General features: G+C 51.4%; 9 protein-coding genes across 9 annotated transcripts; 5 read left to right on the top strand and 4 right to left on the bottom strand.

Moving 5' to 3' along the window:
- The first annotated feature begins 718 nt into the window (after positions 1 to 718).
- EDD37DRAFT_391298 (arylsulfatase) lies at positions 719 to 2,860 on the top strand. Its single transcript, XM_062812239.1, has 2 exons — positions 719 to 1,047; positions 1,107 to 2,860. Exons 1-2 carry the CDS (start codon positions 828 to 830, stop codon positions 2,624 to 2,626), a joined length of 1,740 nt encoding a protein of 579 aa, XP_062669849.1. The 5' UTR covers positions 719 to 827; the 3' UTR covers positions 2,627 to 2,860.
- On the top strand, positions 2,861 to 4,036 carry EDD37DRAFT_391299 (RmlC-like cupin domain-containing protein). Its single transcript, XM_062812240.1, has one exon. It carries the CDS (start codon positions 3,095 to 3,097, stop codon positions 3,674 to 3,676), a length of 582 nt encoding a protein of 193 aa, XP_062669848.1. The 5' UTR covers positions 2,861 to 3,094; the 3' UTR covers positions 3,677 to 4,036.
- A 308-nt stretch (positions 4,037 to 4,344) lies between these two features.
- On the top strand, positions 4,345 to 5,613 carry EDD37DRAFT_564271 (NADP-dependent oxidoreductase domain-containing protein; the record flags this gene model as incomplete). The annotated part of the gene is made up of 5 exons (XM_062813999.1): positions 4,345 to 4,380; positions 4,438 to 4,489; positions 4,545 to 4,593; positions 4,645 to 4,696; positions 4,753 to 5,613. 5 exons carry the CDS (start codon positions 4,345 to 4,347, stop codon positions 5,611 to 5,613), a joined length of 1,050 nt encoding a protein of 349 aa, XP_062669847.1.
- Positions 5,614 to 6,342: 729 nt separating this feature from the next.
- Positions 6,343 to 7,419, bottom strand: EDD37DRAFT_608980 (uncharacterized protein; the record flags this gene model as incomplete). The annotated part of the gene is made up of 3 exons (XM_062815094.1): positions 6,343 to 6,557; positions 6,608 to 7,199; positions 7,246 to 7,419. 3 exons carry the CDS (start codon positions 7,417 to 7,419, stop codon positions 6,343 to 6,345), a joined length of 981 nt encoding a protein of 326 aa, XP_062669846.1.
- A 244-nt stretch (positions 7,420 to 7,663) lies between these two features.
- Positions 7,664 to 9,337, top strand: EDD37DRAFT_608979 (uncharacterized protein; the record flags this gene model as incomplete). Its single annotated transcript, XM_062815093.1, has 4 exons — positions 7,664 to 8,611; positions 8,738 to 8,789; positions 8,832 to 9,174; positions 9,229 to 9,337. 4 exons carry the CDS (start codon positions 7,664 to 7,666, stop codon positions 9,335 to 9,337), a joined length of 1,452 nt encoding a protein of 483 aa, XP_062669845.1.
- A 1,164-nt stretch (positions 9,338 to 10,501) lies between these two features.
- EDD37DRAFT_391235 (protein kinase) lies at positions 10,502 to 14,389 on the bottom strand. The gene is made up of 4 exons (XM_062812237.1): positions 13,735 to 14,389; positions 13,413 to 13,679; positions 10,671 to 13,358; positions 10,502 to 10,622 (listed from the first exon to the last, which is right to left on the bottom strand). The coding sequence occupies exons 1-4, from the start codon at positions 14,213 to 14,215 to the stop codon at positions 10,561 to 10,563; spliced, it is 3,498 nt and encodes a 1,165-aa protein (XP_062669844.1). The 5' UTR covers positions 14,216 to 14,389; the 3' UTR covers positions 10,502 to 10,560.
- A 1,383-nt stretch (positions 14,390 to 15,772) lies between these two features.
- EDD37DRAFT_608977 (uncharacterized protein) lies at positions 15,773 to 18,762 on the bottom strand (the record flags this gene model as incomplete). The annotated part of the gene is made up of 2 exons (XM_062815092.1): positions 15,773 to 18,622; positions 18,673 to 18,762. 2 exons carry the CDS (start codon positions 18,760 to 18,762, stop codon positions 15,773 to 15,775), a joined length of 2,940 nt encoding a protein of 979 aa, XP_062669843.1.
- A 201-nt stretch (positions 18,763 to 18,963) lies between these two features.
- EDD37DRAFT_391000 (aspartic peptidase domain-containing protein) lies at positions 18,964 to 21,760 on the bottom strand. The gene has a single exon (XM_062812232.1). It carries the CDS (start codon positions 21,587 to 21,589, stop codon positions 19,307 to 19,309), a length of 2,283 nt encoding a protein of 760 aa, XP_062669842.1. The 5' UTR covers positions 21,590 to 21,760; the 3' UTR covers positions 18,964 to 19,306.
- A 1,973-nt stretch (positions 21,761 to 23,733) lies between these two features.
- Positions 23,734 to 26,001, top strand: EDD37DRAFT_391018 (uncharacterized protein). The gene has a single exon (XM_062812236.1). It carries the CDS (start codon positions 23,864 to 23,866, stop codon positions 25,877 to 25,879), a length of 2,016 nt encoding a protein of 671 aa, XP_062669841.1. The 5' UTR covers positions 23,734 to 23,863; the 3' UTR covers positions 25,880 to 26,001.
- Positions 26,002 to 26,071: the final 70 nt, after the last annotated feature.

Below are 26,071 nucleotides of genomic sequence, written 5' to 3'. Positions count from 1 at the left end.
TCCAAACCCGGGCACCTGCATCCAAGTGGGACAACCATTGGCTCAGGGACGTCCTGGCAATACCCAAGCCAGAATTGAGCGCCCACTGAGGCACAGGCACGACCATGTAAGGATGCAACGCGCGTCGTCCTGGCAGACTTACTCGCAACAGTACCGTCACTAGGAGGCTTCCATCAAAGACTTCTGAACGCCTTGTTTGCCAATCTACATAGCGAGGTTCACCACCGCTGCGGACATTGGATGGCCGCGGCAGCACTCCGTCGTATCTGCGAGAGACCCCGGTGCAATGTCTCGACATTGTCATCGTCCGAAACGTCTGTGACAAGGGCACTTCGAGTTCAGACGGGCCGTCCAGGGCGCATTGAGATTTCTATGCGGACATGGACGGCCTCCACTTCACGCCGCGGGCGGCGACATCAGAGGTCCACGACTACACGGTGCTGGCAATTAGCCATACCATGGTCAACCCCCAACGTCGGGAGGTTTCCTGGCCATGTATCATTTAGCTAGACATATGAACGGGCTAATAACGACGTTCTAATAGATTAGGATGGTCATATAGACGAATAGACGGAGGAGAGTACACATTTACCCTCAAGCACACCCTGGTGTATGGTTTTTAAGGGGCAGCATTACATAAGCCACAGGTGCCAAGAAGCGTCGTGTTGTGTTCGTATCTGACCTCCAGGTTGCCAGTTTCTACGCCTTCTACCGCAGCCAATCCTTTATCTCCAATGACAATTGTCAACATGATTCAGCCATAAATTCCAGCCCTTTTGCTGGCCGACATTAGGCACCTTGTCAAGTGTCTTCATTACTTGATCATCATGGGGCAGGATGCATCGTCTGCACCCAAGAGTGGGCGTCCCAACTTTCTTGTCATCGTCGCCGATGACCTGGGATTCTCTGATGTAGGGACATTTGGAGGAGAGATCAAGACCCCCAACATTGACCGGCTGGCGGAAGAGGGAATCAGGTTTACCGACTTTCATGCAGCGGCTGCTTGTTCTCCCACTAGATCAATGTTACTGTCTGGCACAGATAATCGCAAGTTCCGACCTCATCCTCTTACTGGACCTCCACCCTCCTTCTGACAACCGCTCCAGACATTGCAGGTCTTGGGGCCATGGTTGAGTCTCTACAAGAGTTTCAGAAAGGACAACCTGGGTATGAAGGCTACCTCAATGACAGGGTAGCTGCTTTACCAGAACTACTCCGGGATGCAGGCTATCTGACTCTGATGTCGGGCAAGTGGCATCTCGGCATGACACCAGACCGTTATCCGTCGCAGAGAGGCTTTGATCGATCTTTTGCTCTACTTCCTGTAGGTTCTGTCTTTTTCAGCCGTCGGGCAGCAGCTGACAATCCGCGGGGTGCTGCCAATCATTATGGCTTCGAGCCTCAGGTCGAAGAAAAGACCCCCGGTATCCTGGCTAGAAATAGTTCTTTCTATGTCGAAGATAACACCATCATCGAGCCCAAAGACCTACCTCCAGGTTTTTACTCTTCTGAGTCGTTTACCAGCAGGTTATTAGAATACTTTGAAGAACGTGACGAGACCCAGAAGCAACAGCCGTTTTTCGCTTACCTTCCGTTCTCCGCGCCGCATTGGCCACTGCAAGCTCCGGAGGACGACTGTCAGCACTATCGCGGGGTATATGATGACGGTCCTGATGCATTGAGGACGAAACGTCTTGCGAGCCTTGAGAAACTTGGCATCATTGCGCCTGATACCAAACCTCACGATGTCATCACGCCGGCTGTCGACCGTCCACTCACAAAGGAGTGGGAGGTCTTGAGCGACGCCGAGCGCAATTTCTCCTCTCGCACCATGGAAACATTCGCAGGTATGGTGCACAATATGGACAGACAAATCGGCCGGGTCATCTCGTATCTGAAGTCAACACGTGAGTTGGACAATACCTTGATCCTCTTCATGTCCGACAATGGAGCGGAAGGCTTGTTGCTGGAAGCGTATCCCGTGGTGACGGAAAATATCTTTGACTACATCGACCGATATTATGACAACAGTCTCGATAACGTCGGACGATTCAACAGCTACGTCTGGTATGGGCCTCGTTGGGCATCAGCAGCGACAGCCCCGTCTCGGCTGTACAAATGTTTCTCCTCGGAGGGCGGAATACGCGTACCATTCATTCTGAGGTACCCAGCCCTGACGTCCTGCCGGGCAGGCAAAGTCGACCCTTCCTTCGCAACAGTCATGGACATCATGCCCACCATGTTGGACCTCGCCAAGGTTTCGCATCCAGGTGACAGGTATAGGGGACGTGCCGTTGTGCCCATAAGAGGGAAATCGTGGGTGCCTTATCTGTCTGGTCGTGATCAGGAGTACATCCACGACGAGCAGACTGTCATGGGATGGGAATTGTTTGATCGTCAAGCTCTTCGCAAAGGCAAATGGAAGGCTGTCATGATTCCAGCGCCTTATGGACCGGGTAAGTGGCAGCTCTATGATTTGAGTACGGATCCAGGAGAGACCGATGACCTGGCAAACCAAGAGCCTGAGAAGCTACAAGAGCTACTCAGGCATTGGGATGAATATGCCAAAGAAGTTGGTATTGCTGGCGCGGCACCACAGTATGGAACTCTCAAGATCGGCGACTAAAAGCCTAGATCTTGCTCCGCTACTTTGACCGATATTGCGAATTTCTGGAAACCCCTCGGCGGCGACGACAGCGTGTTTCAGCCGTGGATCAGGAGGGTGACCGACATCTTGACTCAGCCTGATCCTTATCTGAAAGGCAGACACAGCTTTTTACTTGCGCCGTCATCATACTCATGGGAATTTTGCGGAGCCCGTGGGACTATGAGGGGTAAACTGGCAGATATCCGTGGATGCACCAGCCCCACGCTTTGGGTTCTCCGGATCGACTCTAGGCCACAGGACAGCACGCAGCATATACTCGTACACCATACTCGAAAGCATTTCGATCTTGGACGTTACGAAAGCCTTCGAGGATCACATACACGCACCTCGCTGAGCCTTAATCTTGGTTGCACACCTACTTTTTTGATAGCAGTGACATTTTCTCTGCCTACGATTGGCTGAAGTGACAACAATCAGCAAGCCAATATGACACAGCCGGCCAGTGAAGTCAAGGGCTTACCTGTATTCAATCGCCATATCACGACACACGACGCGGAGGGAAAGGCGATTTTCCAGACACCGGATCCTGACAATCCAGACGACTTGACATCGGCACCAGCTCCGCCTATATCGACTGTACCGACGTGGACGAATTACCCAGGATCTGCCTTTGGGTTGGGCTATGCGACGCAAACGACATCTCCGGATTTCAGTCAGAACGCAGATCTAAACACGTTCTACAAGTACCTCCATGAGCATCCACCTGTTGTCATTCCAGGTGGCGTGGTGTTTCGAGTGGTGGACATGGCACCAGGTGGAGGGTCGCCAATGCACCGTACTGTGTCGATTGACTATGGAGTAGTCTTGGAAGGCGAGATTGAACTTGAACTGGACTCTGGTGAGAAGCGACTAATTCCTCGTGGAGACATGTTCGTGCAGCGAGGGACTGCACATCGCTGGCGCAACCCCAGTGACACGCAGCCGGTGAGGCTGCTGGTGGTCCAGGCTGACAGCAAGGAGGTTGTGATTGATGGGAAGGGCGCATTGCCGGAGTCATTCAGTCTATAGGGGATGATAGATATTACGGAGTTGGTACGCAATGCTGCCGGTCTAGCGATGACTTGGGAATCAGGCTGAATGCTGCTTGACAGATTTCAATGGAGATAGAGTCGATTATCACGGATACTGACACCGGTCGACATTAGTAAGCTGTATGTCTGTCCGGGCATCTGCCGATGAGACGGATATCTTCGTACAGGCTTTCTTTCTGGATGGGGACAATGCTTGTCGGTGATGATTGTGGTGGAGAGCTTTCTTCGATTCGCCTGCTACGAGTTAAGGGTCCTCAACACACCCAAACTCCGATGTCATAGTGTCGCCACTAAGTTAGACCGCTCTCTGGCAGTATATCTCAACGTCATGTTGTCTTGCGTGGCTGTATCTCGTACCTCATTTTACCCCACCTCCGAAGCTGCTCAGACTTATTTACCGCCTTTCACAGAGAGAAGAGAAGAGAAGCATACCCTATGGTGCAATAGTCCTTCCCTCTTAGCTCTTTCCAACAAGAAAAAAACAAAGAAGCTTTTCTTCCATTCCTCTTCTTTACTTTTATGCAATCACTGACCAGACCACCCAAATTCCTTTACAACTCTTCATTAGCCCTAGCAGCACGAAACGCTGCTACTACTACCACCAAGCTCCCCTCACTTCATACATCTCGATCTCTATCAGACAACATGGCTGTCCGATCCGCCTTTGACCCCAAGGACATGGTACGCTTCTACTTTTTTCCTCATCGCTGAACACAACTGACCTCATTTGTTCAATAGGTGTTCCGCCACCTTGGTCCTACCGGTCTGAAAGTATCTGTTTTCTCTCTAGGTATGACCACTTTCTTGTCCGTGTCATTGAGCACTCACTGACATCTCTCCCACAGGTGGCTGGCTCACCTACGGTGGCACTCAAAAAGGCAACATCGTCAAGGAGTAAGACCGCCACATGTCCACTTTCACCCCGTCACTAACCCCCTTTTGAAGTTGCCTACAGACCGCCTGGGACCATGGCGTCAACTTCTTCGACACCGCCGAGGTCAGTACTCAACTCATTCGTTAATACATGTCTTGCATAATACTAACGTCCCGCAGACCTACGCCAGCGGCGAATCCGAGATTGAGATGGGTAACGCCCTCAAAGAACTCGACTGGCCTCGTGACGAGTACGTCCTGTCCACCAAGGTCTTCTTCGGCACCGGGCGTAAGGAGCCCAACACCCGCGGTCTGTCCCGTAAACACGTCGTCGAAGGTCTCAAGAGCTCCCTCGCCCGTCTGCAACAACCATATGTCGACATCGTCCTGGCCCACCGACCGGACTATGCCACCCCCATGCGCGAGATCGTCGAGGGTTTCACCCAAGTCATCCGCAACCTCAACCTGGCCTACTACTGGGGTACTTCCGAGTGGTCAGCCACACAAATCACCGAGGCGACCCTCATTGCCGAGAAGTACAACCTGATCGCCCCCATTGCCGAGCAGCCACAGTACAACGCCTTCCACCGTGAGCGCTTCGAGGTCGAATACGCCCCATTGTACCAGGAGTACAAGTACGGCACAACCATCTGGTCGCCTCTTGCTTCAGGTCTGTTGACCGGTAAATACAACGACGGCATCCCCGAGGGTTCCCGTCTGCACAACCACAAGGACTTCTTCGGCAGCATGATCGAGTCCCTCCAGAAGCCCGAGGGTCAGGCCAAGATCGAGAAGGTCCGCAAACTCACCAAGATCGCTGAGCGTCTGGGCGGAAACACCTCGCAGCTCGCGCTTGCGTGGGCCGCGAAGAACCCTAACGTCAGCACTGTCATCCTCGGCGCCACCAAGGTCGAGCAGATCGTTGACAACCTCGGAGCTCTGAAGTTGTTGGAGAAGTTGGACGACAAGACCATGGGAGAGATCGAGGAGATTTTGGACAACAAGCCTGCTAAGCCGGCCAGCTTTGGAAGAGAGAGGTAGGCTTGTTTCCTGCTTCTTTTCTTGTACTTGTGCGGAGAGAATGGCGATCCAGCACTACATGCTGGTGCTCTTGTACTGGTACAATTCCAGCGCGATGAAGTCGGTGGATTTGCAGTCATTGAGCAGTCGACACAAGAGCTGATTCGGCATACATAGACGCGAATGGCGCCAAAGGTCGGCAAAGCTTTAGAGGATACATGCGGAGCAGTCTTTTACGCAATAAAAGTTCAATATGCACATCGCTCCAATTCACTAGATGTATAGACGCTTTATTGCTGGATCCCTCTGAGAAAGGTCCATTTTCCTTTTTCAAACTTGACGACACACGCGGCGGGTATGCGTCGGCATGGGTTGTGCGTTATTTTCCACGGGCAACGTTACAACGGCCACTCCTGCTTTATGTTCTCGCTGATACAGTTTCTAAATACGCCATCCAGGAACTCTGAGCATCAGAAGCTGAAGCCAACGTTGATGGACGATCCATACCTTTTGCTTCTGGCAGCACATACTCACTGGATCCACATCGGCTCGTCGGTGTATTGTCGCTCAATGTAAGAAAAGATTTTTGCGCGCATGTCGTGGCCAAAGGGGATCAGCTGCCAGCTTCCACTCAAGGTCCTATTTTCTTCAAACTTTGATAACTGGCTCCTTGGCCACGATGGACTACCAGCTGGCTGTGTTTACATTCTGGTGGCACCGCGGCCACCTTGAGCCGCTGACCACCATCGACTATGGCTTCCGCTGTCTCTGTGGAAGTACAAACGAGGGAGGCCGTGGCGCATCCTCTTCAATGCCTGGACTCGGGGTCCCGAAGCCGGCAGCAGACTTGCCCTTGGTCTGCTCTGAGGACGAACCAACGATCTTTGGCATTTTCGGTGTAGAGATTGGAGGCGGTGGATTGCTGCTCATATCCAGATCCTCTGGCTCATCCCTCTCCAAGTCATCTTGATATCGTCAGTCGTTGCTGCTCTGGATCGAAGTACAGCACACTTACCAAAATCGAAGTTCCAACTCTTGATGCGCTCATTTCGACTCTTAGGGCTAGTGTCAAACTGAAATGAACGCTGCATATCGTGGCCTAATCTACGACCGATATTCTTCGCAACCATCTCCCTCACCCGGCTCACTCGGTCTCTCAGGTCTGCATAGGGTCCCTTGCCATCGGCCGAAGCCTGCGCCAGGCGAATGGCCTTCACTGTAGACCGAAGTGTCTGACAAGCATCCTGCATATCGACCCAGGGATCTTCACGCAAAAGGCTTCCGTGCATCACCTGGTCCTGCAATGTATGGGTGCCGTCCCTTATTTCAGAAAGAGCAGACATTATCTTTTCACATAATGGTACGCTTTCAAGAGCGGAGAAAGATCCGTCGTCGACGCGAGCATCTGCAGCCCATGACCGGACATCTAGGAGAAAGTCGTCCACCTTAATTTGCTCCACAGAGTCCGGAGCGTTATGTTCTTCGATGGTATCACTGAGGCTCTCAAGACGCATTATCGTAGAAGTCAGGCGGCCATAAATATCCAACGGATGGAAACTTGCGTGTTGCATGCTGATGATGTTGCTGGTGGAGATGAGAAACACGGCCTTGTGTCATACGTTGTTTACTTGTCGTTTTCGGGTCGAGACTCACCACGGTGACGGCGAAATATCTCTGATGTACTGTAGGAAGCCTTGCCTTGGGTTGCCGCACTGTCACTGATGAAGAGTTGCGCGACAATTTAGTCACCCTGCAAAGAGGCTTCTCAGCGGCTGTCCACAACCGATAAGCCTTAACAAGATGAGGCGATGAGCCCTGGTTAGACATGGCATGTCACAGGGTGAGTTAATGCACCGTATTACCCTGTTCGAAATCCATACGTACCCAACCTTGCCAATCCCAAAGCTTACTGCCCAATCATGTTCACGGAGAATGTGATTGTGCAAGACCGGTGTGCTGAAGCAAATGGCGCACATGGTTATCATGAATAAGACGGCTTCGTCAGCTTCGACACGACCTCTTCAACTTGGATTGATGCATCATTGCATTTTTGACAGCAAAATATCTCATGATGGCAGAACCGATAAGTTTTGCGTTCGGAGCTGTTGGCTTCCTTGTGACAATCCGCAATGCCATAGAGAAGATCCTGCTAGATGTCGACGACTGGAACAGATACTGCCAGAAATTAATTCCGCTGTGCATTGAGGTCGAAGAACTTATCGACGAGTTGTATGAATGGCAAAGGTTCTGGTACATTGACAAGCCAGGACCCTGGACGGATTCTCTGCTAGAGGCATATTGGGGGCAAAATGGAAAGCAGAAGATCATCGATCTGCTATCTAACGTTCGCCGCGATGCTAAAGAAATCAAAGAGGAATTCAGGTATTTATACGGGTTCACCTACGTCAAGGTGCGAAACAAATGGAGAGCACATACCAGGCGCGGATCGGGACCTCTTATAACTGCAGCACAAAAATTGCAAGTCAATCTGCAAGATTTCAAGGAGAGTTATAAGCGGGTGCAAGCTGTGCTGTACCGAAATCAGATCTTCGACAAGCATCTGCACTCAATATGGAAGGATGTCCGCAGTCTTCAAGTCCTCGCTCAAAGAGAATTTGTCACCCATCATCGTAGAGGCGATAATTCCCAAATCAAGGCAAAGGTCACGGAGTTCGCTGCGGGAATATTGCTGCCCAAGGTCAGCTCGCAGTTTGTAGCGCAAGGTGAAGCATTGCGGAAGGCCATGATCAACCTCGGAAGAGAACAGAAGGTGGCTTTCGACATACACCTCGATCATGGCGTGACGCCGGAAGATCGGTCACAGATGCTGGTTGAAAGCTGCCTTGAAGACACCATTCGAACGCAAGTCCATGCTCGCTCCCAGTCGAAGACTCTGGGCTACCGAAATTGTTTTACAGTCCATTTGAGCAAGGGACCTCGAGTTGGGGCGACTGCAGTATCAGATGGTGATCCGGCGTACTTTGTGGCGCTTGAAAAAGCCGAATGTCGCGCGCGAGAGGTGCGCAATCTCAAGCACAGCCTAGTCACAACTGGTCGCACCTCCATTTCCAAAGCAGAACAAATTCAATTGTGATACGAGCTCACCGAATTTGCTTTCCTCTTCCTGCGCTCGACTTGGATAGAGGATGTTTGCGGATGCTCCGTACACCGATTCGAGGAATTGCCAGCCCGGAAGGGTAGGTTCACTTTCAGTGTTCACTGTACACGTCACTTCCAAGGTCCAAGAGGCCGGTCGTGGTGTAGTACAGCGACAAGCCATCCTGACGTACCTACATGGCGGCTTGGACTGTTTCTGCTTGAATTGGCACTGGATCGGGCCGTAGAAAGAGTAGGACGTGAAGATGAGGGGAACAAACGGGCCGGTTTGTTCAGATTCAACGGACGCGAGTCATCGTTCACTATCGATGAGGACGGGCTGCTTGACGACGAAATGCAGGTAGAACTGCAAGACATCAGCGAGGACCTGGCCCAGACAATCAACATCTGTCTGACATTTCACTTCAATGACTGGGAGGATGACGCAACTGCCTTCGAGTATTTCTACGAGAATGCGGTCTTTCCGTGAGTGCTACAAATGCAGAAGCGCTGACAATTGATGTTCTGACCGAAACATAGGCTGTGGAGGCATTATGAGACTGCCGTAGTCAAGCCAGCAAAAGAAAGGAAGTTCAGGCTGGCTCAAAAACAAGAGGAGGAGGGAAAGGGCAAGGCCCCAGCGAGGTGATGCCGCAGACGAGACTGCTTGATGGCGGTAGGCGGAGCATAATAGCAGAGAGAAAAGACGCAGATGATTATTCCATGAGTATTGAAATTGCCGTTGCTGGAGGGTTGACGTTTGACGTGAGGAGATTGAGGACGAAGTGCAGGAGACATCTCATAAAGGCAAAGAAATCAGCCAAAAAATAGTCTATTCCTATTTGAGGCATGAATGAATATCATAATGACGCGGAGCCTCGCGACTGCCTTCTTAAGCCTTCATGAAGACACTGTGTGAGGCAATCCTCAATGTACCAAGAGTCTGAAGACGGGAATAGCACAGCCCCCAACATTGCCCGTGAGTTGTTTTCCTGGATCCTATGATGCTTGATCATGTTAGGCTGGGCCTGTCCAGGTAAGAACATTTCAATGAACATTGCCTTGTATGCCTTGCCGATGCCAGAGTGACTGCCATGTTTGACGAATCCCATCCAGCCTACACGGCAGGACGCCCCCCTACTTGCACCTGGGTCAAGCAGATTCTTCATCTTGCACAATCTGACAAGAGTCACTGTTTGTTGACAACTTCTAGACTTGATAAGAATTGACTCTATGTCACCGCTGCTCTAATATCTCACACTTCATCCATGTCATTCTTCGTGTCGCTCCCATGGAGCGTCGTGCAACATTGCCGCCCACCCGTAATTCATACGTGTTAGGGCACAACGCCGCGTCTGTATTCATATATTCCAACCCGGCCTCACAAGGCATTCGTCTGCGTTCGTATCATGACACGTCTTCATCTTCCGACCACTATTGCTCTTGACCACCTCTCGGATCGTTCCGGTGAAGGTTGTACTCATACGCAACTTGACTCCATGATTCATGTCAAGCAGTCACGCACCATTGATGGGCGTGTATGACCTTCTGACTCGAACAACACGACTCGTGATATGCTGAGACCGACATTGGGCACGGTCCAGATCATCCGTGTCTTCCTTTGGACAGCATGTACCTGGGATCGGAGCATAGCCGAGGGCAGTTCGTCTCGATCTCTTCAGATCACACCGTGGAGCTTCGGCGGTGTGTGTCGGCCAAGATACCGGGTCGTTCGACCCTGGCCTCGTCCTTGAGATTGTAAAAATTGGCCAGTCTGAGCCTGTCACCAGAGGAATCCTCTACGGCAACAGCATCTTCGTATTCCGTAAGAGCTGTCGTTTCAGTCTCAATCCCTGACCTCGAGTTCCTCTCCTAGACGAAATCGGCTGTGTATGAGAACCCTCTAAATTCTTCTTGATGAGCCGGTGAAAGCACTAATAAAAAGTCAGTCATAGTTGCCAATGTGTTCCACATGTACCTACCACTCTGCACTGGTGTGAGGACTGGCGTCACACTGGTAAACTCCTGGTCAAAGTTGCTCGTGTCCTTCTCGTTCTTAACCGTAGGCTTGAAAGGCGTCGGTACTCTCTTGTGATAGATGTCGTCCCAGTTGACGCCCTTGAAAAAGGCGTGGCTCATGATCTCTTGTGCATCCCCAGGTCCACTACCTAGACGCAACTCTGGCTCTCTGGTCAGCAGTTTCTGAAGAATTGACACGCTGTCGCGCGGCATGTGAATCGGATACAAGGGCTCATCGGCCAGAATTGCATCGTAAATCTCGTCTTCGTCTTCACCTCTGAAAGGTGACTGCTGAAGAAGCATTTGGTAGATGAGCACTCCAAATGCCCACCAGTCGACTGCACGACCGTACTTCTTGTCCAGAAGGATTTCGGGAGCCATAAATTCAGGCGTACCGCAAAATGTCGATGTTGTAGAACCATACCACATGTCTTCCTTACAAAGACCATAATCAGCCACCTTGATATGTCCGTCCAAGGTGAGCATGATGTTGTCTAACTTCAAATCTCGGTAGATGACACCATTTTCATGGAAGTATTTGAGTGCCAAACAAACCTCCGCAGCGTAGAATTGAGCTCGCTTAAGACCGAATTGTCCACGCTGAATGTGTAACATGAGATCACCTCCAGAAATATACTCCATTACAAAGTAGACTCTTGTCTCGGTCTGGAAACATGCGTGTAAGTTGAGCAAGAATGGATGTTTTTCCTTGTTTGCAATCAAGAACACTCGCTTCTCAGACTTTGTCGACTCGACTTCGTCATTCTCGATGATGAATTCTTTCTTCAAGACCTTGATGGCATACAGTTTCTTCGAGCTCTTAGCTTCTGCCAGCATGACTTTACCGAAATTACCCTTTCCTAGCACGGCAAGGAAGTTGAAGTGATCTAGGCCGATTCTGGGACCGGATCCACGTCCAGATGGTGGGTTTGCAACTCTTTGTTCTTGTGGTGGAGGCTTTATGGGAGCCGGTTGGTAACTTGGTTGAGTTGGTGGTGGAGGCCTCTGTTGCGGAACGACGGCTTGTTGAGGCGCTTGGTGCTGAGGGATCTGCTGTTGTACAGGTTGTCGGTCGTATTGTTGGTAAGCTCGAGGATCGTAAGAGGCATGTGGCGGTGGCTGTGCCTCCGGAACAGGGGGTCGAGCATTGGCATAGCGATCAACCGGAACTTTCTGCGGACTGTGCGGATTGTAGTCCGAAAAGCTTTGGTTGTATGCTTGTGATGATGGACGACTCGTCGCAGCAGCTGCCGCCGCCGCCGCTTGCACAGCGGCTGCAGAGACAGCTCTCTGTTGCAATGGCCTCTGCGGTTGCTGGGCCGGAGGTTGCTGCGTCTGGTTGTACAGCATATTATGAGCCGCACTTATCGCTGCTGCTGAAGGTTTCTGTGGCTCGGGATGTTGATCATATGACTGGTTCGAGACGGATGGAGTCAAGGTCTGGGTTTCGGAGATGAAACTTTGAGTCGGTGATGTTGGCCCGGGTCTGCCTGAGTTGGGTCTCAATGTTCGATTGCTGAGGCCGGAACTGCTCACGCCAGAACTGACAGACGAAGATTTGTTGTGATGCTTGGTTCTTTGGATAGTCTCCAAAATCTCATTTGCGACGATCATCGACATGCCGCAGAAGTCCGGAACCAAATGTTGACACTGGGTGTGACAAGTGAGACCACACTCTGAACACTTCTTCGCGTTGCGCCTGCCAAGCGGCAGCAGGTAACCACAATGACAACACCAGTTAGCCCCAATGTTTGAAAAGTTGTCGAAACGATGGGGTATGCGATGGTTGATCTTCTCCTCGTCCGGATCGGTCTCGTAGTTGGCTTTGCTAATACACTTGGTGACGACCTTGGGATAGCACTTGGTATGACAAGTGTACTTGCAATCTGCACATTGCATACCAGCCGAGTACTTGAGGAAGTCTCCACAAAGTGCACAGCGCATAACATTGTAGAATTGTTGCCTGATGAACTTGTGGCCTTGCTTTTCGTGCACAACTTCTTTTTTCTGGCGAACGGCTCCTTGACGGTTGAGGCCAATATCAAATGGTCGTCGAGCACCCGTTTGCTTCTGGAAACTCATCGTTAGGTGAATCCTACCGGCGGGTTCCAATGAAAACCATGAATCGATAAAGACAGAGGGAGCGTGTGGTGCGTCTTGGGCGAATCCTGCAGCTGGACCAGCACTTGCACCATCACCTGGCGGCATGAACGGCGCAGACTGGGATTGTTGAAATTCAGAGCCTGGTTTCCCGGGACTACCACCATTTGCCATCTTGTCCGCAGACACCCATCCATTTTGCTGGAATTCGGACTCGATCTTCTTACGACGCATTTCTTCCGCAATGTCCGAAATGCGAATCCAAAGGAACCCTATAGGCGTTGGCCGATCTCCCGCTTTGTCGTACACTGTCAGCTCAATCTCGTTTGCTTTGTCGATATCAACATTGTGAGTCTCCTCGGTCCATTTGTCCGTACGCGTGGCTCGGGTCTTTGCTCGGATGTTGTCTTCTACTTTCATGATAACAAACGTCTCGGGGCCTCTCGAAAATCGTGAAGATGCGGCATGGTCGACGTCTTTGATTGCATGAATCCGCATTTCCAGGTGACCTGTCAAAGGTTTCCTCATGTTGGGCGCATTCAGGCTGTCATCTAAACCGAGTCAGTGTTCCAATGCAGAGCTACCTCAGGCAAGGATTTGCTCACCATCATCAGCATCAGGCGTCTCAATATCAACGTGAAGATCCATATATCTTTTCAATGCCTGTTTTAGCAACTGGATCTTTTGTGTACTCTCAATGCGACGACCTTCTGCATCCAATCGACTCTTTCGATCGCCTTCGTCTTGGTAAAGCCGCACCATCTTTTCAATACCAGCCTTGTACTGCTTTTCCACAGAGAGCTTGAATTCCAGCTGCGAGAGCATGAGCTGGATCTTGGGACCGAGATATGGAGTGTCATATTTGATCAGATCTGTAGCGACAGGGTCAGTAGATTCTCAAGAACGTCTCAATATGGCGCATCATACCTAGTTTCGAGAAGTTCGGCCGCGCTTTAGGTATAGGAGCGCTGTACGGTCGAGGATCCCCATAGGGAGCGCGCGGTGGCATCATGCCACTATTACCCTGGCTGTAACCGCCAGGGCCGGCATCACCGTAGTCACCCCTATCCCGTGAGCCATATCCTCCTCGCCCATCTTTAGGAGGAGGTGCTGGGACGTTATATTGTCGTTGACCGCGACCATCGGGTGTCTGGTAGCCACCACCGCCATGAGCCGGTGGGGTGGGAGCGCCCTCATCGCTTCTTCCCCGCTTACGCAGTTGCAACTCTTGCAGTTTGTCTTCGAGATAGCTGATGTTCCGCCTCCCATCACGGATGTTGCTGTCTACACGTGCCTGAACTGCAGCATTGTTTGTGGACTGTCGCATATGCGTAGCTGCATTGATAAGGGCCTTTTCTCTTTCGATCTTGCGGTAGACCTCCGCAATGGCTTGATCGGTGTCCGCCATGACTGGAGAGTGGAGGAAAGAGGATAAAGGTTGATGGTGTCAGACTGCGGTGAGGAATAATGTCATGGGCTTAGCCTAGTGGTGCATACAACTGATGACACAAATGAGGTAACATTTGTTGACCGGGGTGAGGTCGGACGGGGAAGAATGTGCTCGCGCGACCAAGAAAGCGGCGGTGTTTATGGATAGTCGAGTGAGATTGTCATTGAAATTTCCACGAGCAAGAGAAGGTCATTAGGTCGTCTGACGGAGTATGTAGGACAATTGAGGGTTGTAGGCGAGCAAGGACGCAATGGGTGCAGTTAGTGGTGATGGTTCTGATTCCAGGTTTCCGACGGTGTGCAGGTGGTCAAGGCAAAGGCAAAGGCAAGTCCAAGTCCACAGGTCCAGGGTTGCTCGGTCCGCCTGCGGCTGCGCTGCGCTGCGTTGTGCTGTATCCGTATTGCGCGCTGCTTTCCACACGCCGGCTGACTGCGCCCACACCACGCCACACACTCGGCCTCTTTGCTTTTGTAATCTTCGTTTGCCACTGTACAAGACGCGAAACCCCGAGAAAATCGAGACAAGTGGAACGTAAGGTTCGTTCAAGGAGAAAGAATGAACAATAATAACAGGGAGAATAAAAAGATACGCAAGCTGAGTGAGTTTGAAGAATGTTTATGATGATGATCTTCTTAACCTTTTGTACAGTATTGATGTGGTAATTCGGGTCAGGCCCTTTAGTTAGGTTCAGGCTTTCACGGTTCCTTATTCTTGAGATGACAAGACTGGGAACAGGCATGCGGCACTGTCCTCGGGGTATGACAGTTAGACACATACAGGCACCGTACAACTACCTTTCTGGGTACAATATTTCCGTTTCTTTCGAGCCCATTTCAGGGTTGATTGGTAGCTCCTATGAGTGGTTCACCACTCACTCAGGCGTTGCTATCTATATGTTCTGTCTGTAGAATGGTCAGTATGCATTTGAGTTCTTTCTAAGCTGTTCTGCCTCTCTCGCATCTAACAGCCGGATGATATTCAATTCTCTACTGTTAAGAAGAGAAACAACGTGTCCCATACCCACACAGACCACCCACTAAGTTACTGTTGTTGTTGTGGCCCTGGTCACCAGCCCCTCACTGACTGCAGTCCGTCTGTTCCCCGCCACGCCACATCCACTCCACCACCGTAACACCCTTGAACACAGCCCTACAAATAGGAAAAATTTGTTAGATGCCCATGTTGGTATTGAACAGACGACATGTGAGCGACGAGCAGGAGGCTCAGAGAATATGTCGACTCATACACGAAATACAGGAATGACCTCGCTGGAGAAATTTGTCCGTGGCTGGGCAGGAGTGTCCAATACCTTTTCATTGACACTGACGATTGCACATAAGTGCAGAGACGCATCATCGGTTTCCCATTAGCCTTGCGTTAGGCTTGCCGTTTGACATCCGAGACTGGCGTGCATCTCCCTATCAATGCCCAAAGAACTGCAATGCCACATGCACTCCAGACTGCATGACTGATTAAAGTATCTCGAATCTCCGATCATGATACATAATCCGTCGGTCATTCTGCTGCTGCAGGCACTGTGCCCATGACTCCTCGTCCAAAGAACTCGCTCACGGTTCCAAATCGGTTGTTGCTTCGCGCCAAGGCTGCCTTGAACAGGTCATGCTGCTCAGTGCTCTCCACCTGCTGCCTACGGATCGCTCTGATGGTATCATTGCCAGGCTTACAGATTGGACAATCGACTTTGTCGTCCTCTTTCATGCCCACCCCAGGCTTGTTCAGACATTCCTGGTGAAACGAGTGTTTACACATGAAGTGAACCGTCGGTAAGGTCAGGTTCCTTCCACACGACGAACATCGCCGTGCTTGAAAGACGACCGCCTTCGTTTCGAGATCGGCCAGCTCCGACTTCTTCGCGGTTGTTTCTGTCCGATAAGAGTCGATCAGACGTCGATTGGCTTGGATCTCTTTTCTTTCCCTCCGGATGTTGTCCGAGAGGTAAGACTTGATCATGCCCATCGTGACGGCACCACCTTGTGACAGGACTTTGACCACTTGGAGTGGCGCCATGAGGTTTTCTTGATCGATTGTTCGAAGCACATTTTGAAGTTCATCTTGGACGCCCGGCTCCTTAAGCACTTCCGCTGACGAAGAGAAATAGCCAAGGGCAAGGGGATACAGAGACTGGTCTTTAGGTCCGTACTTCTTCAGTGATGATATCGCACCAGACGTGTCCTTCGCCGAGGTGAATGAACGAAATATGTCGGCGTAAAGATTCTCCCGTTCTCGCACCAGAGTCGTACCTGCTGAAAACTTGGTGAGCGAAGACAGAAGCAGCACGTTCGAGGTGTCGATAGTAGATTCATCCAGAGACGCAGTCTTGTTGTCTGCAATCAAACTGATGGCTTTGAGCTGCCATTTCTCCTTTTCTGTAGGGTCGTGTGCACTGTTGGCACTCTCTAAGTACATCTCAAACAAAGTAGTCGAGAGGTCCGATCTGTCTGCTTTCGACAAATTATCCTGAAGCACGAGAGCTTCCAGAAATGTGATAAACTCGGCCGGATGTGCAAGAAATGCCGAGAAGGCGCTGCGAGGGCGTGGTATGGTGTAAGCTGGAGGCTGCTCGACCGGCTCATCGACCTCTTCGGTCATTTCAGGTGCGACGATGGCTGGCACTGCTCCATTTGCTGTGGATGATCGATTCATGAAAGGCAAGGTCCAAAGAGCGGAAAGTTTTTCAAAGGCACCGCCCCCAGTCTGTGCTTGCACTTCAGACACTGCTGGAACGTCCTTTTTCGGGGCGTATCTGCCGGTATAATACTCGATAAACAGCTTGGTAGTCTCTTGAGGACAATGCTCAATCAGACTCCGAGCATACTTCATCAAGACAGGATAGGCTGCAGCAGGTTCGAGGCGCCATATGAATTGGAGGGCTTCTGCGTAGTGCTTCGAGTCTTCGATCAAGATGTCTATGACCAATTCATTCTCGCCGTGTTTCGTGGCAAGATACGCCGCTTGTTCAAAGTATCCGCCCTGCCGGCACATGGCAATAGCTGTATCAATGTCAAATTTCGCACTTCCTGGAGCGCGTATAAATGCATCCAATTTATCCGTGTCCTTCAACTTAGCATAACAGTTCAGTAATAATGTAGTATGATCAGCAGTCGCCTTGTCATGTTCGTGCAGCTCTTCTAGATAGTCAATGAGGTTGTGGATCCTCTGAGTGTCCAAGAAACGCCGGATGACCTGTGATGGTTCCGTGTTATCAATGGCCCTCAGGTATTGCTGCATGGCCGTGTCATAATCGCCTTTCTGATAAAGATGGTCTCCGTACTTTCGGAATATGATGTTCTGCTGAACCTTGTCCGCACCCGCTTTTTGTGCCAGGTTGATAGCATAAATGTAGAGGCTGCTCTGATAGAGGATTTCAAGCTTCTGCTGTAGCGTTTTCTCTTGATATCTGTATAGCTTTCCCTCGATGGTGAGCAGAAAGAGCTCTCCCCACTCGACGAACACATCTTTCACCTGCGCCGGTAAAGATTCGGTGTGGGCAATGTACTTGAGATCAGTGTCCAGCAGCGTGAAAGAAGAGCTACTGAACAATTCATCAATCTCGTCACCTCCAAGTCTCCTGAACGTCTTTGATTTTGACATCTGTGCGACTCGTGGCGGACATACCAGACCGATATACTCTTTGTACATCTTCACAAACTTCTTGGGGCCTTCGAAGGCATAGCTTGGTCCTCGTCCGTTCGGACCGTAATTGTAGATTGCGTCTTCTCGCGCAACGACTATGTCGCCTGTCTCGCGATCTTGAGTCATGCATCCTACATTGCAGCCTCGATTGTCGACTGTCCGCACTGGTTGGCCCTGGCCTTTGCCAGAAATGACCAGGCTGCATATTTTTGCCGTATTTGCAATGTACAGCACTTTGGTGGCGCCCTGTCGGACTTCCAATCCTGTGACTGGATCTTCGGACTCATAAACTGTTCGCTGCTTGGTGCCGCGATCGTGAATGAAATCCCCTCGAATCACAGTGACGGATCCGTTGGCAAATCCGACTGCAACCTGGGTCATATCGTCCAGCACAACGAGTGCCGATACTGGGAATTGTCTCCTGCCATTCTGAACGCCAACTGTACATAGGCATCGAGGTGCCCCTGTCCGTTTCTCGGTTTTGTCCAAGGCCCATACTCTTAACGACGGATCTGTTGACAGATTTTCCGAGATGGTGACTAGGTAGGGCGTAGATGGTATCTGCCTTATATGCGTGACCGAAACATCATGGGCATCCGCAGCCTGAAAGGTACGTACGACCTTGAGTGCTCGTGATAGGATTCGGACTGAGCCATCGGAGGAGCCTAGAAAGAGAGAGTCGGTGCCGGTGGCGATAGAGACAGTGTCATTCTGCAGACGAGGTTAGCGAGAGACAATCGTGTGTTCGAGGTAAGACGTACATCGAAGACGTACGACCCATCTTCGTCCGCAGGTACAGGCACCTGGGACACATTGAAGAATGGGAACTGTTTCCAGCTCGTGAGCGCCATGACCTTTGGTCTCTAAGGAAATCGTAAGCAGTCGCGCAAGGCCATGATAGCTCAGGACGATCGGTGGCGAGCACAATCGGCGTTGTACTCTTGACGCGTTCAATCACTTCGTGGGTAGACGTTTTGGTGTTTTAAGGACTTGGGGGTGACGTACGAATTGGAGGTTTCTCAGCCTTGCCGCGGCCTCAGCAGCCTTATGAACACTAAGCAGTCACAATGACACACTCACAAACCAGCGCAAGTTCCTCTATTCACCTATATTAGGTCACTTGATTCTGGTAGCTTTTAGCAAGGTCAAGGTCACCGGGCATGGCAACATTCAAATACGCTTCTGTTTAGGGTCTAACTTGTCCAACGTGTAGATGGATGAGAAACCGCTTTTCATTATTGCGGAGCACAAAAACGGTGATGCCACAAGATCTCACTTACGCCCCAAAACTGGCAAGTTGAGACCATTCCATCCTCCCGGACTATGGCAGTATCATTACAGACATTCAAGTCATTCAAAATCGTCACAAATAGTTGTAGGAATTGTGGTGGAACGTCATTGTTCCCAACTGAATCGTCTGCCCTGAGAGGCCGGCCTCAGGGCGGAAGTAGGCTGCCGGTCATCTGCCACAGTGGTCAAGCCTTCCTCCACGAATCTGCTCCCTGTACTCGGCGACCGAGATGGAGGTCGTCCGTTCAATTGAGGTATCATGAGACTGTTACGATTGGTGTTCATGGAGGGGCTGTCGCTTGAGAGTTGTGTAGCATGTTGTGGAGCCGTAGACGTTGCTTGTGGCGATATTGGGCTGGGCACTCCAAACCCGCTGCTCAGCTGCCTGGAGTTTCGCTGACTGTTGGCGGCAATCGGGCTGATACCCTGTTCTCCAGATGATGCGGTGCCAAAGCCGGGACTGTGTTGGACACTGTGAGGACTGACACCGCTGCTGCTAAAATGATTGTCGCTGATCTCGGCCGGCGAATATGGAGGTACGGGGGACACCGACCTATCGCTAGCGGCTGCCTCGGCTGCCTTTGCTGATGAATCCTGATTCTCGAGCTCTACTAGGCGTCTGGGATTGTTTCTCAAGAGGCCGGACGTTCTTTGCTCGCTATCAGCACTGGTCGCCAAATATCTGGGGGATACGGGATCCGCTGGCATCTCAATAGGTGTATCTCCTGACATTTCGTACCGGGTTGCTGAAGCATCGGCAGGGACTTCTGTAGGCTGCCGCCTATCGCCGAGAAGCTCGGAGAACGATGTCTTTGATTGGGGCGCACGGTGTAGTCTGGCGAATAAGCTCCGCTTCATGGGCTTTTCGGACGTGGTAGTTTTCTTGGAGCGTTTTCGCTTGAAGCACAGCCACCAGATCAATGCCGCTACCAGCAAGACAGTCATGGCGCTGCTAACGCCGATGCCTGCAGCTTGGCCGGCTGTAATGCCTGAGCTGCCAGTCTTAGGTCCAGGGAATATACTGCTGCTCGGACGAGTGATCGCCAACAGGTTTACATTGTTCACAGCTTCTTCAGTGAAAATGGCCTGTGAAATAGAGAAATTGTTGCGCTCATAATCCACAGTAAGATAGGTTTCCTGCAAGAAAGCTCTGCCGATTGTGTATTGGGTTGAGTTTGCTGCTTTCCGAAGAGGGAAATAATTGGTTGCGGGAGAGGAAGAGTTGGCGGCGAGGTTGGGAAAAGGATATGATAGCTGTAGGTTAAATGCATCGTATGGTAGCGTGAGTTGGATCACGTCCGAGGACCCAGTCGTGTCGCTGAGTGCGAAGGTGAAGGTCAAGTTCCAGGAAGCGAGGAGGTCCGGAGATGAAAAGCTGTCATTTGAGAACAAGTATAGCTGGAGGTTGTCGTCATATGTCAGGTTCAAAGCGCTCGCGAAAGCATCGCAAGCTGACTCCGGAAGCCACAGGAAGGGTGTAGATGAATCGATCGTATATAGATTGGAGCCAGCTTGACTAGCTTGGAGCAGACTGACAGGGTTCGCATCCCAGTTGGAAGGCAAAGAGCCGCCATTCGAGGCCGACGAGGAGACTATTATCTCATTGATAGCAAGGACAGGAGAATAGTTGGAGGTCAATGAAAATGTGGCGCTGTTTGGAATGAATTTGTTTGCGTCAACGCCCCCAAAAACGAGCGAAGCTGGGACACCTTTGAGGCCTAGTATCGAGATTAGTGGGTACACCAGCAAGGATTCATTGCAGGACTTACGATAGGAAGCCCCAGCCGTATAGCCGTAACTGTGACTCGGAATGTAGCTCCCGTTTTCAACCAGGCTCGACAAGAACGGCAGATTGTTCTCGCTCCCACTGAAACGAGTATCTTGAACCCCAAGGCCAAGATTACCGATCCATTCATCTGTGGAGTTCACCACGGCGATGATCTGCTCAGTGACAGAGGTAGTGTCGCCGAGGGCGATGGTGTCGAGTCCGTAGTACCCGTACCCCTGATCACCCAGGCGAGTGTCGAAGTCGAGTTCGTAGAGGCCTTCCGCCACCCAGGTGGTTGAAGCCATTGCAGCGAACAGGCCTCCTCGTTTATTCTGGCATGTGGTGGTATTATCACACCCAGCTGGACCGATTACCCATGTCTCTTGACTTATTGTGCTCGGCAGAACGTCCAGCCACTGGTCGGGCGATCCTACGCGGATGCTGACCGTGGACCACGAGCCATCATAACCCAGAAAATCCGTATTCGTGGACGCGACGATCGGTTGAGGACTTTGGCTTGAGGCCAAAGCAAACTGTGGTAACAGGCCTGCCACCAGCAGAAGGCTGCGGTAGGAAGAGAGTGGGCATGGCCGTGCAAGAATGGACTTGGAGTCGCGCATCACGTCGCCGTTTTGAGTAGCAGGCCGTCCATCGGCATATATTGCAGTCGGCAATTGATAGAATCAGGACGGTGTCTGGGGGGTCAACTGGAGATGACCTGATTGCGTATTCCGTGACAATTAAATTCAACAAGGGAGGGTCCCACCAGCAGGTCCTAGCAATAGCGAGAGTATCGAAGAAATACAGCCCAGGAGGGAGTAAATACTATGCAAATGAGCGCATGCCGTTTCTGTGTCGTCGAAGTTGAAAGGGAGCAGTTTACCAGTAGTCAACGTAGATACTGTACAGTACTGTACGTGTGCTGACAGCCCTCGATCCTGTCATGCGCGCATTGGGGTGAATGGAGAATTCGCTTCCATCAACACTAAGACGAAAAAGTCTGACCAGGGTCCCAAAGGAATGCGTGTCAGGGGCTCCATCCCATACAGTACCACTTAGAGAGGCACGAGAGGACCCTGAGGATTGGGTTTCTGGCGCCCAGACTCCCTCGATAGACTTTTTCATCCTTAAAAGCCTGATGCACTGCCCCATGAACATTTGGGTCATCACCGTTTGTGATCAGGGCTCCCGCATCAACCTCTATCAAAGATGGGCGCGACCCTTGTCGTACTGTATGTATATATCTACCAAAAGAGAAGACTGTCACTACTTCTTTCGATCTGGTGCTTGTGCGCGTCTTTTGGGAGTTTCCTACCAGTTCGTACCGCGCTGCCACCTGTTAGTTCTCGAGATTGGACGTGATCGTCCAGCGAGAGCGAGAACCGACATTATGATCTTCTCCTATGAGAATTCACGCTTAGTGTATCAAGTGCAGACTCTGGTTGTCGTACTCCTGGTTGGGCCCGAAAGACGTCGCAATCATTCGAAGTGGCCCCAATGCTTTTCTGCTGTTGTCCATTACCATGACCTTATAAGTAGTAACTAGGTTCGGACAGGAAGATACATTGTCGCGTCATAATTGTGTGGTTTCACCTTTTCCGGGCCCGCAATCTCAGGAAGGAACTCACTCGGTCTTGGTCTCTGAATCCATGCGACAAGGCAGACTCGGCGGGTCGCAGATTTTGCACAGAGAGCAGGTGGTCCCTACGGCCTAAATGCCGTTATGTTACCCGTAGAATACAACTCGACTCCGCGACAAGAAACTGCCAAGCAAGTACTCGATGGAGTTGCTCGACTAATTCAGGGAGGTTTAAGAGCATTCGACAGATCAGTGTAACGCGCCAAGCAGGACACTGATCGGATGCAAGGGACAAGTGGAATCTGTGCGTACCTAGAGTTTGAGGCAACATTTTTGAGGAGGCATATCGTCATGTATCAGGTCTTAAATCTGCTCAGCTTGGAAGACTCATCCCGGAGAAGGATTTGCCTGCCTGGCATAGGGATTGAAAAGGATTTCGCACGATAGCTGATCAAAGGTCGACAACCCTCTATCCTCCCACACTGTGATAAGGCTACCTAGGTATGTTATGGTCAGGATTCAGGAACGATATGAGGGAGATAGGCAGTCGAGACCCCATAATGTCGCCTCGTGGATGCAGCCTCCCGCCCATCCGGAGTGACATTTCGGCCCTACTATGAAAGTCAAACTGAGACTTTGGTCTCGGAAAAACCCAACTGTGAGTGGCTAATTGGCGCAATCAAACCAATCTTGAAGCCCAAAACCCTGGTTGAGATGCGACACCAATCGAGCAGCCACTTCCACACACCTTTTCCACCCGATTGAGGTGACCTTTCCCGTCTTGTTACGGGAGCCCACTGCAATCAGCGCCATTAGCCACTGTCAGCCAGTCGAATGTCCCGAGGCTGCGATGAGCGGGTTGTCGATTGCTGGCCTTACCGGACCGTCCCAACTCAATCATGCATCATGCAAGCAACACGACCAAGCCCTGAAGCCTTGAGTGAATGAAACTCCGCAAATCCTGCTCTGGATCTCCACCTCCCCCAGGCGAATTTCCAAGGGTTATCACCCAAAGGTCTGAGACTTCTCAAGCTATCGCCTTCTGCTGCTTTCATGGCTTCCTATTCTTTCACATCAAACACACCCGCTTGGACAGAAGCCGTTACGGACAGAACCCGTCGGTATCAGATCGACGAGGTATTGAAGGTGGCGCTTAATGCGCCAGAGTCGATCGCTTTCAGTGTCGAAATGAGTAATTGAGGTACCGCAACCATAGTGCAAATTTGGCACATTCGCTCGCTTTCAACGACACGACAGATATTGAACATTCGCTTGAACGGTCGAAGACGAACAAGTCGCTCTACGAAATAGCGACATGCATCTCTCCTGGTCTCTCGTTTCGCTTTCAGCCGCAGCAGCCTCCGCGCAAGATCCCACATTGAGTAGACGGCTGGCTCTCAAATATAGCAACAAAGGCCCGCGAGGTGTGGCTTATACCAATTCAACGGCGCTTTCGAACTCCTCGACTACAACCACTAGCACATCTCTAGCACCACCTTCCTTGCCAGTCATCTCTACAGGTTCATGGACCAACTCTAGTGTTGCCGTTTTCTTAAACAGCACGACAGATACACCAACATGTACTGGATCTGTCACATATGTAGGGGCGGTCCCTCCTACCGTATACGTTACGGTCACCGAAGGCTTTGACGTGACTGTTACAGCCAGCAATGTGTCTGTGACGGACACTGCGACTTTGATAACTCCATTGCCTGCTTGTCAGGCCACAGTAATACCTGGAGCCGTACCAGGAGCGTCGAACGCCCCATTCATACCTGCCAATGCAACCGCGGAAACGGCAAGTCCAACCCGGACTGGTGGACTCGTCCCACAGATATTCCCTGCCAGTCTCCCACAGGTAGCGACCGCGAGTCCTGAAGAGACGGCGACCGCACCACCGTTCGCACCGGCTGCCACTCAAGCCACTCCAGTATACACCAGCGCCTCATATACGAGCACGGTCATCGTCACCAAGAAGACACCAGTCACGGTGGTCGCTCCTTCAACCACTTCTCCTGCCGTCAACTTCCAATCTATCTCGCCCGCTTCAGCGCCTTCGCCGCCCTCTCCCACGACGCGAAAGACGTCAAGCACAGCAAGCCCTGGTGGGAACAATGCGCCAGGGGGCGGAAATGGAGGCGGGGACAGCAACTCTGGGGGAGCTTCGCAAGCAAGCAGTACTGGTGGCAGTGGTACCGGAGGATCGAATCAAGGCAGCAGTGGCGGCAACAGTTATACAGGGTCGAGTTCGACTTCAGGTAGTAACAGTGGCAGCGGAAATACAGGAGAAGGATCGAGCAAGAACGGCAATACTGCAGGAAGTGGAAGCGGAGGTAACACCAATCCAGGTGCGAAGACGAACATCGTTGCCACAAGCTCTCCGCCGACCCCGAATCAAGCTGGAGCTGGAACTGGCCAGAGCACGTCGGTCGCAACGACATCGACGAAATTAGGCCTTGGGAACATCATTGCTTCCATCCTCAATTCACCGTTCGCCACGCCGGCACCGACGACTTCTGCAAACGCTATCGCACCGCTCACGACGACGGTTGATAACGTCCGAGTCGTTGTCTCCTCTTCCGATGTCATTATTGGCAGTCAAACAATTGCGATCCCAACCGCCGCTGCAACCACCGTACAAGCCAATGGCGCGACATTCACAGTGCATCCATCCGAGATAGTCGCTCCTTCCGCCACGATCACCATAACACGAGTTCAGCAGAACAATGTAGCCATGACGTCTGCACCTGTGCAAACCGTATCGTTCATCACGACTGTCGGCGATCTGACCTTCACCGTTGGACCGACCGTTGCCATCTTATCCGGCACGACCTACAGAATTGGTGCGAATGCGCCGGCAACCACGGTAATTGTTCATGGAACCAAGGTTTCAATCGGCTCCGACGGTGTGGGATTACCCAGCACCACTATAGCGCCTGCTACTCTGGTCACGTCGCCGTTCGTCGTGTACACGACTGAAGGCCTGACATTTTCGGTGGATCAGAGCGAAGTGGTCGTGGCTGGTACGACCTATCAAATCGGATCTGATGCTTCTCAGGTGAAGACGACCATTGCTGGGGAGACGATATCGTTTGGACCCGGAGGAGTCGGTCTGGACTCGACGACTATTGTGCCGACGGCACCTCCATCGCAAACCACGACAACGCTAGGTAGCGTCAAGTCAACGACAGCATCGAAGTCCCATACGGCGGCATCGTCGACACAGTCTGCAACTGAGACTGACAGTGGTGCATCGGCACCACGTCTGTCCCTTCTGCAACTTGGTGGCTGGCCTTTCATGGCTGTCATATTGGCAGTGCTTGTGTTCTAATGCTTTTCATGGCATTGCGGAGTTTGGCGCTTGGTATGGGAGGAAAAGCTTTCCTGGGTAGAAATGGATTTTTGGAATAGTTTAGTAGATTGGGATGACATGATACCCGGAATGCAGCAATGACTGAGACGATGGTGTTTGGCCTGGATATATTTTGATATCACACGGAAATGCGTACCAAGGATAGCTAAT

Source organism: Exophiala viscosa (genome assembly GCF_022695815.1).
Source record: "Exophiala viscosa unplaced genomic scaffold EDD37scaffold_5, whole genome shotgun sequence".
In the NCBI taxonomy this organism is placed as follows: Eukaryota; Fungi; Ascomycota; class Eurotiomycetes; order Chaetothyriales; family Herpotrichiellaceae; genus Exophiala; species Exophiala viscosa.
The sequence above is the reverse complement of the archived record's forward strand: the minus strand, read 5'-3'. Positions and strand labels throughout refer to the sequence as shown.